The sequence below is a fragment of the Pogona vitticeps genome, chromosome 4, assembly GCF_051106095.1.
Source record: "Pogona vitticeps strain Pit_001003342236 chromosome 4, PviZW2.1, whole genome shotgun sequence".
NCBI lineage: Eukaryota > Metazoa > Chordata > Lepidosauria > Squamata > Agamidae > Pogona > Pogona vitticeps.
Window position 1 is genome coordinate 159,488,327 of NC_135786.1, and position 15,627 is coordinate 159,503,953.

General features: G+C 41.4%; 1 protein-coding gene across 2 annotated transcripts in view; it reads right to left on the bottom strand.

The window, feature by feature from the left end:
* F13A1 (coagulation factor XIII A chain) overlaps positions 1–4,886 on the bottom strand; it is a 102,871-nt gene extending 97,985 nt beyond the window's left edge. The window contains exons 1-2 of one of the 2 annotated variants that reach the window (XM_020789830.3): positions 4,815–4,886; positions 3,939–4,120 (exon numbers count right to left, since the gene is read on the bottom strand). In XM_020789830.3, the coding sequence (XP_020645489.3) occupies positions 3,939–4,098 (160 nt within the window). In that variant the 5' untranslated portion in view covers positions 4,099–4,120; positions 4,815–4,886. Of the gene's footprint in view, positions 1–3,938; positions 4,121–4,796 lie in introns of both variants that reach the window. The other variant, XM_020789832.3, reaches the window with a different exon arrangement.
* Between the last annotated feature and the right edge of the window lie 10,741 nt (positions 4,887–15,627).

Sequence of the window (15,627 nt, forward strand, 5' to 3'; positions counted from 1 at the left end):
TGCCAGGGAATCACTCCAGCCCAGCTCCCAAAAAGGTCCAGCTTGAGCACACATTGAGGTTGTGATGGAGTGCATTTCTCAGTGCATTGTGTGAATGCTGACCACACCTGACCACTCCACAAGTGGCCCAAATTGTTATCTATCTCCCTGTGCGATCACACCCTTCAGTCTAGGATGTCTTCTTAGGATTTGACAAAACAAGTGCTGTTGTGACATGTGGGCACCAGAAGCAGTTCCCCCCTCAACTCAAATGACGCCTTCTTAGGAGGACCTTCCTGAGGACCTCAGCAGAGAAGAAAAAGAAAATTCGGTCTCCTTGTTTGCTGAAGTCCTAAAAATAATTGGTAGCCCAAACCTTGATGTTAGTTACATTTAATACATATATACAGCTTCAATGCAGAGATGCATTCAGTGCTATAGCTAGTCTGGCCTTTAGATTTGAATGCGGCAAATATAAAAGTGTGCATTAATTGCCCAGACAGTCCAGGAGGTAAAAGTATGGGATGTGTCCAATTAAACTTATTCCTACTGAGCATACACAGTCCGGCTCTCTGCATGCTTACTCAAGGCAAGTCAGAACGGTGTCGCATCCCAAAGTCCTGCACATACCACAGTCCCATGCAACAGCTTCCAGGCTACAAATCAAAGCTGAGTTTCCCAGCTTTAAATAGCCTCTTATCATCAGTTAGTGTTAACTGCAAAAGAAGCTGGTGGGCTAAAAGAAGAACTCCTGCACGTCAAAGCATCACCACACTCATGCTACAAACGTGGACACAATTGTTTGTGTGTAGGCTCCATATTTTGATTCCCACTGTGGTGTATTGATTTATTTTATTTATGTTTGCACTACTAGACCACCTCTGGCCAAATGGTCACTCTGGGCATGTAGCAGAGTGATGGACTAGGACTCTGGAGACTAGGGTTCAAATCCCCACTCCACCATGAAAATTCGCTGAGGAAGTGGGACTGATAAAACCACTCCATAAATAGCTCACTTACCTTGAAAGCCCTATTAGGGTCATTGTAAGTCAGTTCCAGTTTGATGGCACAGAAAACATACACACAGGCTCCATATGGCTACCCTTCCCAGTGACACTTACCAAGCAGACATGTGTGCAAATATATAAACAGTTGAGCACAGAGCTATAAACAGTTGAGCACAGAGCTATCAGGATGAGGCCATCAAGTTCATTCCTGGTTCTCTACAGTTCACTGATCTATATCTCCAGATATGTCATATGATGAGGATTAAACACTCACCACCATGCCCATCTGATTCCCCCCCCCCAAACAGCTTGACAAAGAGTTCCATGTACTCAAAAATTCACATAATGTACTACTGTGGCTACCCTTTCAAAACTGGCACATAATGTCAGTGTTTCATTGATTTCTTTTTCTGCCATTTTAAGCTGTTTTTTTAATGTTTTTGATGTACTGTGAATAACGGTTGGTCCTAATAATCCTTATAAGAAAGGCATTACTGTATCTTACTGGACTCTGTAAACATATGAATAGAAATACTTTTTTTTTCACAGATGTTGGCTGTTATGTAAAATTGTCAAATGGTTTCAAATGAATTATTGCTATTCATAATATTATGTTTATGATACTAACATTGTTTCAAATACAATACTGTAATAGGTATCATCATCATTATCACCATCAGTGTAATATAGATGGTACATATCCTCAAGGAACTTGCAACCTGAAATTTGACAAAGAGAAGATAAAACAAGGGGAGAGGAAGTAGAAGAGTTAGCAGTAAACAGGAGAGGAATATGCTATTCCTTCAGCCAGACATGCTTAGGCAAGCTCCAGTAGAACATACAAACACCCCATGTACATCACAGGCCATTAAAACAACCCAGAATCTACTAACAACCAACAGTGGAGGGCAGAACAAGGTAATTTGCTGCCCGAGGCAAAGGGCAAATCCTCTCTCATCCCACATATAGAATCAAAATGGAGAGGCAACTGAATGTTACTTCAGTTCTGATGATTGGACAGAGTCTTCCTCCACCTTTGAAGGCATTGGACCAGTTTAGCAGTTGCAGGAGAGACTGGCACTTATAACTCTGTCCTCCAATGAAAGTGATATCCAGTTACCTCATTCTGCCTAGTGGCAGGGACGGTGCTAGTGAAATGAATTTGCATATAAAGGGCAGGATCTTGTTTTTGAAAAACACCTCATGGAGCACCTATCTTTTACTGGTACATTTAAATTTTTTTTCTCTCCCATTTTTCTCTCTCTCTCCTGCAACATTCTGGGGCACAGCAATGGACATTATTCATGTTTTTTTTAAAAAAATGGTTAAAACTGGAATTTTTTATCCTGAAGAAATTGCCCATGGGTGCCAATTCAAACTGGAAGCAGATTCCAGATCAAAGGCCCTCTGCTTCTTTTTCTTAAGAAAAGTGGCCAGCTTAAACACTCTTCTTTTTTAAAAGTCTAAATAAAACTGAGTGTAATTTTATGTTCAGTCTACACTAAAGGCCACAGAGAAGATTCCCTAACTTTCAAGAAAGCATTTTTCTTCCTCCGTTTGTCTGGAGGAAAGTACAGGAATCTGTTTGTGAGCCTTTTATACCCAGTCATAAGGACTACTCTGAGATGTTCTGCTGCCTAAGTCAAAGAACAAGATGATATTGCCCCTTTCCCAGTTCACTGCATAAAGCGGTGGCCACTTTGGCAAGATTATGGACCAATTTTGTACCTCACAAACCTGCCACAGGTCACCTATTCCCTGAAGATCCTTGGGGAGAGCATGTTTCTTTGAAAACAGAAGTGCCCCATCCTACAAATATTCTAGTTTGGTCCTGGGCCTTGCTCTATAGAAGAGTCTTGGGCTCATAAGTGGAATGTGAACTCATGATTACCATTCCAAATAGAAATTAATTGGAGTGGGAACTGAAATTTGTTTCAACAATAAGATGCAAGACTGGCTGCATGGCTGATGTAGCTCTTTCCTCCAATAGGATAAAATAGCTGGGTATAACAGGAAAAATAGATGGCTGTCACCACTTTTCCCAGAATTTACCACTTGCCAGGGTCAGACACCCTGGTCATTAACTTCGGCTTTTGGGTGGGGGGAATCGGTAAAGATCTCAGGATTCTGATAATGGATAATTAAAAAGGGCCAAGATGCTTTTCAGTACTGTATTTCGGTACACAGAACTCCAACTGTGGAAGCTAATGAAGTTATATGAGAAGATGATTGGCACATATATATATAAGGACACACACACAGACAGACACACACACACATATGGGTGGATAACCGCAGCCTTCCACATGTCCGTAGACTGCAACACCCATCAGCCCTAGCTGGCCTAGTCAATGACGAGAAATTGTGGGAGTTGTAGTCCAAGCTCTAGATTAGAGAACTAGTCTGCCTGAGTATATGAACACTCACTATATTTGTTTAAGATATAACATCACATTGAGTTATGTGTATCCTTTGGCCATGAGATGTTCCATTTTCGTTGTATTTCACTTCCCTGAAATTATTGGTGGGTGGTAAATATGCCATAAAATGATCTAGCGCTGTAGGTGAGCCACAGGAAGATTACTAGCTTTCAAATCTCTTGTATATTTGCATATCCCCCCCCCCCCCGTGCATTGGCATACTTCCCATCTTTACTTTTACTGATCTAAGGAAGGAAAACAGGAACCATCTATAAACATCTACAGGATTAGGCACTGAAGGGCAAAACCATGGTTTCAAGGTAGGATCTTTTTTCTTTATGTTCTGCACTGAAGTCAATTCATTCCACCCACCCTTTCTCAAGGCTCATATTCCATTTTCAAGATCATTTTGCAAAACTGCTGGATTGCCTCTGAACCTTCACATCGGACATGATCCCTGACCTGTGGGCCTGTGTCCAGAGAATTCCAGGTCATGTTTATTATTCCTAAACAGTGTGAAAGCCAGACATACCTTTTGGCATAACCCCCCTTGGCCCTGGACTAAAAAACTCCATTGTGGGAACATCGTCTTCTTCTTCATTGGAGACATTGGGTGGGAGGGCTCTCCGCCCACTCAGCCCAGGGGGAGCCCCTTGCTTCTTCTCTCTCTCAGCAGCTGTTGCTTCAGTCATGGCAGCTATCTCACAGATGCCTCTTTAAAGGAAGAAAGAGGAAACAGGAGAAAGGAAAAAGGAATGAGTCAGCAGTGCCTGAAGCCTGTGTGCTAAGCACATAGGGCGGGCATGTGTGTACCCAGAGGAAAAAACACAGGAAAAGCAGATGCAGAACTGTCAGAACAGAATATTACCCCACCAGCTTCCTCTGATAGTTGATAAAATGCAGCCAGAAAGAAGACCAATCCCTTAAAAATGCTAGGTACACCTTGGAATTTCTTGAATCCCAGTCAATAATAATAATAATAATAATAATAATAATAATAATAATAATAATAATAATAATAATAATAATAATAATAATAATAATAATAATAAAAAAACATGCAACAGAATTTTTTTTGGGGGGGGGAGTTATATGAAAGGTTGAGTGCTACACTCTTACCCCAAGATAACCTCCCTTTATACTGGATGAAGTGGCTAAAAAAGCAACTATATCTGCTTTTCCCAATGCACGTTGTGAGCTAAATGGATCTCTTGAACATGGGAGGAAATGCGGAAGCAGAAACGTCTTTTCCATAAATGCCTCTAAAATTTATCACACCGCCTCATCTCAAAATGCTTTAAAAGTTAAATTGTTCCAGTTTACATTTCAAACAGCAAGTCAAAGAAGTTGGTCTAAAATCTGGACAATTTATAAAATAAAAGCAGCCAACCTATTAGAAGAGAGGTACCTTGTATTCAGACGTACTTCCCTTTGTTTCTCTTCAGTTCCACAAGTACAGCAAACTCTGGCAAAAGATATGCCTGAGCCATTGCTTTATATGGTCTCCCCCCTCGCCCACCCCCTTCCTCCATCCCCTCCCCTTCATGCACTTCATAAAATCTACTGACTCATTTTCTCTTCTATCTGTCAATTGTGCTCTGCCTTCTTACCCCTCCCACTGGCCACTCCTTCCCTATTCCCTGCCACACATGCAGGCCCTGCACAAGGGAAGATAAATTACCAGCTCCAGGGCTGGCCTCTTTGAGGGCCTGCTGAGGGAGCAAGAGGACTCAAGACCCTTCATATGGGATTTCTCCAAGGCAGCAGCCATCACCCTCCTTCCCATGCTCACCCTTGCTGGGAGGGACAGTGTGTGGCTGCTCAGGACATTGATGGGGCCCATGGGAATAGTCATGACCGCACATGAGAACAGCTTCTGCGGCCCAATGAGAACTTTATTTCAGTACTATGTCCTAACAGTCCATACTGTATGCCTTCAAGCAGTCAGGAACTCCAGACTCTCAGCTTCCCATTGTCCTGTACTTCCAGTCTGGGTGGTTCTCTTATGCCCCCTGCCTCTTGTACCTCCACAATCCTCCTGCTGAGTTCAGTTCACCCTGTGTCATTCAGTGGGGTGGTCCCATACTCTGGCTGGCTACAGGTCCTTCACGTCACAACCCATTACGGGGGCTCAGATCAACCTACAATCAGCTCTGCCTCAATAAAGTCCAGGATTCCATGTCTCTGGGCATGGCCAAACAATTGGGCTCCAGGCACTGGTGGAGAACAGAACTGGTTGAACCCAGTGTAGGAGAAGGATGAACAGACTTCAGAATGCGAGGAGTTTATGGTTCAATTCCTGGGCATCACACCATTCTTTCCCCATTTGTTCATCCTCATTACTTACCTCCTCCCTCTTGGGTTCCTTCTGACTCCCTGAGAAACTGGAAGTGTTCCCTTTAAATCTTCCTTGCCACTCACCTTTGGAGGGGAAGGGAAGGGAAAGTTTGCATTTCTTTATAATTGTTGCAAGCTGCTTCAGTGCATCAGTGATTGCTTTGAGAGGGCTTTTAAAAAAGCCCTTTCAAAGCATTGCTGATGTGTTAGCAATAATTAAAAGAAATTCAAAACTTCCTCTCCCTTGACCTTGTTAAGTGGCTTCTGCAAAGGGACAGTCACCCAACTCCTTTGGTTCAATCCCAGCGAGAATACATGCTGAAATCAAAATAGAGCAATACTACCTGCATCAAAAACAAAAGTAGCCCCTGATAGGAAGCCATAAAAGGTACTGGTAGGAACATTTGGGGGTTCAACCAGTTCATGATAGCATTTAACATCATCTGGTTGCCAGCAAAAGGAGCAAACCAGCCTGTCCCACCAGTGGACCAAACAGCAGGACAAACACCAAAACAGTCACCTTCTCAGTTTAAGGCAACTTCATAAATACTTATATGAGATCTCATGATTCACTAGCTCTCAAACACAGATTAACATTGCATGTTAGCCATGAAATGACTCTGGATTGTGTTTTGTTTTTAAATATATTTTAACTACCGCATGGTCTGTCAGTAGATGGTTGTATGCCAGCTATCCAGCATTGTCAGATACAGGTATTAGTCATTTCAAACTGTCTTTTGGGGAAAACAAAGGTTCTTCGGGTGTTTGTTTATTATTATTATTTATTTATTTACACTATTTCTACCCAACCTTACTCCCCAAAGAGGACCCCAGGCAGCTTACAACATTGAAAAGCAATATTTAAAGTTTAAAAGAATGAGTAGACAACGATGGTTAACATCCTTAAAGGACAATGTTTAAAGCAAAGAACAATGAATATAAAGAGACACCTTACATCATTAAAAGGCAAGATTAAAGCTAGAAACAATATGTATATAAATATCAAAAAGAAAAAAAGTCACTCTTCCTGAATGAGTAACATCAGAAATGGCTTCCACATTTGCATTAGGTCAGGTGTGAGAAATTACAGCCTTCCAGATATTACTGGGCTACAATAACCTGGCTAGCATAGCCAATATTGAATTTTCATCATTTGTCCATCTGTGTTTGAAAGACTGAAGGTCAGTTCCCTTTACTATAATCCAGTGTGGGTCACTACAGACAAACACGCCCAAAGAAATCTTGTGTTGCAATATAGGACAAAGAAGAATGAGGGAATGTTGAATGATCGGCAGCCTTTTTGCCAAATAATTCACACCACCAAAAGTACAGTCTGAAACCTACAGCTCTGACTGAGACTGTAAACTCCATCTTGAAATTTGTTCAAGCACAGAATTCTTGGTTTGTGTTCCAAGAGAAAATTGCTGCACAAACTAGGGAAAACCCTGGCATAGCTATGCTAAAATACAAAGAACAACAAGAACAATAAGCTATTTGTGCCTGTTTTGGATGAGACATCACATATGTCATAGGACGTCTCAAAACACTAACTTGCAAATATTCAAATGTTTTCAGATTATGAAAGAGCCACACATTATCCGCTCATGGATCCATGAAACATCCTCACCCCCCAGATGTATTTTAGCTGGAACTAGCATATTCCACAACAGAAAATCATGGAATCTACAGTAGGGGGAAAATACTCTCAAATTTTCTGTGCAACTGCAATGCAAATATCAAATTTCCATTTTGAATGTAACATACTGCATATTACACAAAATTTTAAGACATTCTAGATAAGCATTCTGATTTTTTCAGACTTTGACTATAGCTGGAAATATGAGCAGCCATTGTTGTTTTCTAGAATAGCCTCCCCTGGCACCTATACTGCCAGGCCACGTTCCTTTAATTGCCCTCAAGCCTTCATACTACTAATGGAATTAAAGTAAAATAGATGGTCAGTAGTGTTGTTTTGACACAACAGTTTTTCTTTCTGTGTGTGTGGAGAAAAGATCCCACAGCAGAGCTACCATTACTTCATAACATCTTCTTTCTTCTGTTCTTTCTTCTTACCTCTCCCATTGACCACACCTTTCCTACTCCCACCCCACCCTCTCTATGTGTCTGATCCTGCACAGTGGAAGACAGATTACCAGCTCCAGGGCTGGGCTGTTTGAGGACACATTGAGGGAACAAGAAGACGTAAGATCCTATAAATACCCTTCCTTTCTCTACATAACCTGGAATGCCTCATTTTGGCCTTTATCAGTAGCAAAACAGGGACAGCAAATCAACAACTGCAGCTCAACTTTTCATCTCACGGGGGAGACCTCTGGACATATCACTTGATTGACTGATAAATACGCTTCTCCACCAATGGAGCAGTGGTCACACTCCATCTCATGTTCTCTCCTACTTCTGCCAATTTCCTTGAAGAGGGAGGAGTGCTCTCTGAAGCCACTTTTGTGGCTTTGATACTTTGACTTTTTTTAAATGTTCTATTATTGTGTTTCATGATATTCTAAGTTTAATAATTTGATGAAAGACCCAATGCTCAGTTCCTAGTCTTTCTACTGTCCACCCCGACACACACACAGACTAAGGACCTCACTTGTCTTAACAAGTCTTTTTTTTCCCCTGAGCCTCTGAACAGCCAGTCAGAGGAGAGATTAGAGTGCAGAATGGATTACCAGAACAACTCATTTTAAGGCAGCTTCATCAATACATATAGGAGATCCCATGATCCACCAGCTCTCAAACATTGATGAACATTGCATATTACCTATCAAATATCACTGGGTTTTGTTTTGCTTTGTTTTTAAATACAGGTCAACTTCCACACTGTCAGCAGATGGCTCTTACAGGCCAGCTATCCAGCACTGTCAGATATTAGTAGCTTCAATCTGTCTTTTGGAAGAAAACATAAATTCCTTGGGTGTTTGTTGGGGTTCCTCAATGAGCAAAATCAGTAATGGCATCCGAATTTGCATTAAAATAGGACTAGGAGACTATGGCCTTCCAGATAATTTCCATCAGTTGCCCACCCCTGTTTGAATGACTGAAGTTCAGTTTCCTTTTCTACAATTTCAGGTGGGTATTTATGGACAATATGTTGCATTTCTCTCAAGTAATGTAGTCTAAAATGTATTCTCCCACAGGTAGTTTCTGCTTTGTTGTGCAAGGATAACTGTGCACTGTCACTTTCCCCAGAAAGGTGTAACTAAATGGGAATGAGAAATCACTGTGGAATGTTTTTGTGTATGTGAAAAGGCATGTAAATCCTGACGTGTTCCATCCTCACATGATAAAAGAGAAGGCACAAAGCTCTTTCTCACTGCTACAAGAGGATGAGAAATATTTTTGCTGAGACTGAATATTACTGAGTCTGATTTTTGTGTGTTCCTAAAACACCTGCATTCTTGGAATACACACTACACACTACACTTGATCTTAGCCAAAAGGAAACTGGAATAAATATTGCCCACCTTGCAGAAATCAGTAGGTATAGTAACACCAGATGGACTGTTTGTATCCTTTTGGTCAAACATTCAATTCTTGTGTGCTTTCTCTATGTGTGTGTGCGCATGCTTGGGGCAAAGCACTTGCTCGGTGCTGCAGCCCGTTACACAAAATGCAGAAAACATGTGTGAGGGGGGGAAAGTTTGTTTTCTCACAGGAAGTGACAACTCTCATGGGGGTTAGAAAATTCTCAACAGGCTGTTTTGCCACATTGAGGTGGCCTTGTTGCAACAAGGAACAAGAAATGGGCAACTGTTCTTTACACCACTATGAGAATGTCCTGGCCCTATCAACTACTACACCCACTCAAGCAGCCCTAAAGACTTTTACAGCTACTAGTGTAGCTCTTTACACCAAAAGGTTTGCCTACCCCAGCCTGAAGACATGCACAGGAGGCTGGGGACAGATACGTCTTGTCCTTTCCTAGTGTCGGACATCTAGACCCCTCCCCTCAAAGTCAAAACGCTACATGGAAGCAATATACTGTAGGTTTATTTATATTCTGCAACAGAACAGCTTGAAGGGCAGTTAGACTGATTTCACAGTAATTTGACATGTGACTTTATTCCAGGAACTGGGAATGGAGATGAGCTACTGAATTGCTCATTTTGGGTGTGGCAAGGGAGAGATTATGTGCTGCTCCATATAATTGGAAGAATACTAAAATGAACTTGGACAATATGTATTTAATTAAAAATGCATAATAAAGACAAGGATACACTGTTAAATGGAGGAGGAGAAAAAGATCAAAAGAGACATCTTTGGACATTGGGGCTAGAGTTGCTGATTCTATTTTAAAAATATAATTTACCGCCTGATCATAGTGATTATTACCAAGTTATCACCTAACTACAGACATCACGGCCCTACCTAGGCATTTGGGAATCTGTTAATGCTAACACAGGAGGGAGGATATGCCTTTCCTACATGGTCATGATGTAAGGATCTTCTTCTTCCTTACCTTCACATAGAGATAAAATGTCTGTAGAAGGAAGGCCTGTTCATGCGCAGCTTGACCTAGACATGTCTCCCTTCTATAGATGTTAGCACCACTTGTACAGATGTAGAAAGGAGAGCAACATCTCTGTTTTGCTGTATATCTCCACTTTTTGTTCCCACATTAAAATTGCCAGATGTCAGAATCTTCCCCAGCATAGAGTGGCCACATATTCTATTTCAGGGAAGACAGAATTTCATCTGAATAGCTGACAGAGGATAGCTCTCCTTTTGAAGGTGTCCTCCATTTAAAGGGGTACTGAATCCAAGCCTGACTCAGATAACCATCATCTTGGAGATCTTGAGGTTGCCCATTCATAGAAACAGGCACTCAGATCAAGCAGCCACTGTCTTTCCCACTTGAGTGAGATGCACTGGAATCTTGTTTAAATTATGAAAATAATTTCTCCTTTTGCATTACATACTGCATAATCACATAAATTTTCATATAAAATTAAAATTTATATATAGGCTGAAATGCTAGTCCATAGCCCACATGATCTGACTGGCAATATATCCACCCCAGTGGTGTTTTGGAAATAAAACATTTCTGAATCCCGAAGGGACTCCTGTGGGATCCCTTTCATCATGGGAAAGCTGTTGAGGGCCTTGAGACCTTCAAGGAGGGAAACAGAAAATGTTTATGTCTGAAAAATCATTGCAGGTGAGAAAGCAGTACAGGATTTCAGCCATCAACTGTATATTACGTGGTGTCATGTCACATCCCATTTGTAGTGACCCTAATAGATTTTTCAAGGTATGTAAGATATTTAAGGAGTGGTTTTACCATTGCCACTGCCACCACCAGTGAGCTTCCATCCACTCCGCCACAATAGCTCTCTACTCTACCACACTGGCATATAACATTAGCATATGTGTTTTTTATGCAAATTGGTGCTAGCTTTTGTCTACTTTTTTCGTCATGTACCTCCTTGGGTCATAGTTCACGTCTTGCCCATCTCTTTTATAGGGGCGCCTGAATGAGTCAACAGCAAATGGTTAAATGGGAGGGCAACAGAGCAGAAGTCATTAGCAGTCTGCTTTTCTCTGAAGATATGTTACAATTACATGTTTCGTTTTTTGGCTCACTGACTCCACCACAAAATTGTTTTCCTGCTCTTGCAAAAGACAGTTAATGATACAAATTCTGTCCTTACGGATTCAAAGAGTGTTTGTCAAGACAAGGGCTAAATCCCACAGCATGCTTTAACTAGGATTACAGAATTCTATTTATTTCTCCTCATTATGTATTCCTGCCATAAAGTACAGTAATACAGGGAGCGAAGGAAGGAGAGTCATGTGGCCAAACAAATTATAATAGCAACATCTGACTCTTCATTTAAATGTTTGGATATATTTTAATAAAAAAGTATTATGAGGAAATGGTTTTTATAAGTATTTATGAGATTATGTCATCAAATCTGAGGCCAACATTACATTTTGGAAATTAATTACTAGGAGCTGTCATGTTGTTAACAACCTCTGACAGTAAGTATAAAAGATACTCCTTGAGAATAACATTTCCCTGATATTTCAACAGGATGGGATTCATTAAAAACCTTTGGGTATTAACTGTTAACTTTCTTGATTAGAACAGTAATCCCCCGTTACTATCAGCTATGTGGGGAGTTTAATTATGCAACTTGCTCTAAACAGAGCCTCAGGTGGAGCTGATATACCTAGTATTCTAAATGCAATTTAGAATACTAGGCAGCTGTTATTGTTGCAATTTAATTATATTAGCAGTGTGCATATTCTTCACATTGGTTACAGTAAAGGTTGGATGGTAGAGCATATACTTTGCATGCAAATGCCCCAATGGGTGGTAAATTTATTTATTTATTTATTTCATTTATACCCCGCCCATCTAGTCAATTGTGACCACTCTAGGCGGCTTACAACACACACTATAAAAAATAAACATATAACATATCACATATCACATAACATAACATAATTTGCATAAATAAAAGATAAAATAATTTTTTCCCCAAAGATGGCGAGGACAGGGTATATTATAGTAGAAAGAAAAAAGAATAATTAGGTATTAGCTGGAAAGGGGGAAGGCCTGCCTGAACATCCATGTTTTCATTTGGTTCTTAAAAGTACCCAGCGAGGGAGCTGCGCGAATCTCAGGAGGTAAGTTGTTCCAGAGGCGAGGAGCCACCGCTGAGAAGGCCCGGTTTCTTGTTTTTTCCTTCTGGGCCTCCCGGAATGGTAACAAAACTGAGATATGATTTCAGCAAATTCATATGGAGATGTTCTGTCTCAGAAAAAAGTGTTCCTTGAATAATCAAGGAAAAAAATCTTCTTCACACTTTTCAAAATTTATTAACATACAAACAAAAGGACATTTTGCAAAGTGCTAAAAAGGAAGCGACACAAAGGATAAAAACACACCTGAAGAAAAATGTGTATACAGTGGTGCCTCGCTTAGAGATGTTAATCGGTGCAGCAAAAATCGCCGCTAACCGAAAACATCGCTAAGCGATTTTTAAAAGCCCATAGGAAAGCATTGAAACCCCTTCAAAGCGTTCCTATGGGCAAAAAACTTACCTTTAAGCGAAAATCCTCCATACGGCAGCCATTTTCGCTGCCCGTTATGTGAGGAATCCGTCCCAAAACACAGCAGGCAGCCATGTTTTTTACCTGGCAGCCATTTGGAACTGCCGATCAGCTGTTGGGAAAACATCGCTATGTGAAAATCAGTAAGCGATACAGCTTCCAATCATTGCAAAGCAAATCATCACAATGTGATCGCTTTTGCGATCGCAAAAACCAAATTGCTATGCAATTACAACGTTAACCGGGGTGCTCGTTAAGCGAGGCACCACTGTATCTTCCTCTCAGAATATTATGCCCCTTGGTGTCCTCGCACTGACCCTGTTTGGGATCTTTTTTGCTGACACGCTGAAGCACAACTTTGGAACTGCAACAGAAGGTGTCTATCTCCGGACTATATCAGACGGAAAGCTCTTTAATCTCTCTAGATTGAGAGTGAGGACCAAAGTCCAACTGAAATGCTTCCAGGACTTCCTCTTCGCTGATGATGCAGCCATTGTTGCCCACTCTGCTGAAGACCTCCAACAATGTATGAATCGTTTTAGCAAGGCCTGTCAAGACTTTGGATTAAAAATCAGAGTGAAGAAAAAACAAGTCATGGGCATTGGTGTGGACTCACCTCCCTCTATTACCATCTCCACACAAGAATTGGAGGTTGTTCATGATTTTGTGTACCTTGGCTCAACCATCTCTGGCACTCTCTCCCTAGATGACGAGCTGGACAAATGCATTGGCAAAGCAGCTACCATGTTCTCTAAACTCACAAAGAGAATGTGACTTAATAAGAAGCTGATGACATATACCTAGAGCCAGGTCTATAGAGCCTGTGTCCTGAGCTCACTCCTGTACTGCAGTGAGTCCTGGACCCTTTGTGCATGGCAGGAAGCTCCATATGTGTTGTCTCCGACACATTTTTGGTATCACCTGGCAGGACAAAGTTCCAAATAGCGTAGTCCTAGAATGAGCTGGAATTTTAGCATGTATATGTTACTGAAGCAGCAACGTCTACATTGGCTTGGGCATGTCGTGATAATTTTTGACGGTCGGATTCAAAAGATCTCCTGTATGGAGAATTAGTGCAGGGAAATCACCCCAGAGAGAGACCACAGCTGCAATATAAGGATATTTGCAAGCGGGATCTGAAGGCCCTAGGAATGGACCTCAACAGGTGGGAAACCCTGACATCTGAGCGTTCAGCCTGGAGGCAGGCGGTGCGTCATGGCCTCTTCCAATCTGAAGAGACCCTTGCCCGGCAAGCTGAGGCAAAGAGGCAGTCCTGAAACCAGCAAAATCAGGAAGCTGGACAGGGGACAGACTATATTTGTTTTCAGTGTGGAAGGGATGGTCACTCTCGAATTGGCCTCCCCAGCCACACTAGACGCTGTTCCAAATCCTCCATACAGAGCACATTACCATAGTCTCTTGAGACTGAAGGATGCCTAATCTAATCTAATCTGGAGTGGAAATATTTCACAGCTATCTGTGTGAGACATCACACGTGCAAACAAAGCCACAACTACAATTGACTGGTTACAAATATGAGGGGAAACTAGTTTGCCAAATGCAAGTTGAGGCAAGGTTGTGTTAGAATAAACAGACAGTCCTTTAAGGGTGCACTCTTTTTAGATGTGGAATCAGCATCTCACCTATTGAAGCTCGAAGAGTGACTGGTTGTCAGGGTGCTAGTACTTAAGCTGCACTTCAAATATTTTGATATCTATTTAGCTGATTGTTATCTAGGACAACTGAAACTGTATCTGTGAAGCACTGTTTAAAGTGTTGAACTAGGAGAACATGGATCTCTGACCCACTCTTGACTTTACAACTTTATGAAGTAGATCAGACTGAGACGTTACCTAGCCAAGGGTTATACAGAAAAGTTCATGGGTCACTAGAACTAGAACCTCCCGAGTTTTAGTTCACCACTCTGACCAATGTATTGCATTGCTCCTCAGTATTTTGAGGTATTCTTGAAGGCTTTCATGGCCAGGATCTGATGGTTGTTGTGGGTTTTCTGACTCCTGTCCTCTGAAGATGCTGGCCACAGAGACTGGCAAAATGTTAGGAAGAAAAACCTTAAGAACTTGGCAAACCCGCAACAACTATTTTGATGTGTTTTGTCCTTATTCTGTCATGGACTGCACATTTTTCTTCCACCATGGGCATAACAGTGTAGAAATTGTTTGTTAAAAGCAAAAAGCTTGAGAAGCTCTGTGACTTACCTGGACAGCCTCCCGTTTCAATATTTATGTGCATTCAGGGCTCTGATTGCAGAAGCTGCCATGGAGATCTAAGAAGGCACTGATGGCAGCAGCTTCCACAGCTGGAATTCAACATCCGCAAACATTGAGCAGGTTAACTGGCCATGACGAGAAAATGTAACAGGCAGCCCTGACCTCACCTGTCCGTCACAGCTGGGGAAGTGAGTCATCGACCAATGGTGTGACGGAGGGTGGAACTTAAGGGGAGGAGCTGGTGTATAAAGGGGTGTGTGAGAGAAAGAAGAGGAATTAGAGGGAGATTGCTGACTGGAACTTAAGATAAGAGAATGAGCTGAGAGTTAAAATGATCTTAGAGTCAGTGAGAAAGAGTCTGTGATAGCTAGTGCCTGAGAAACAGTGATTGACTGATTATTTCTTCAACAGTGATTTACCATTCCTTTATGTTTGTAATCAATAAACCAAGTTTTTATTTTTGAAAGTTATACTGGCCTTATGTATGATTTATTTATTAAGAAATGGTTGGTGGCAGTAAAATGGAGTAAAGTGTTTTAAAGTGAAGTGACGACCTCCCTTTGTGAGTCTTGA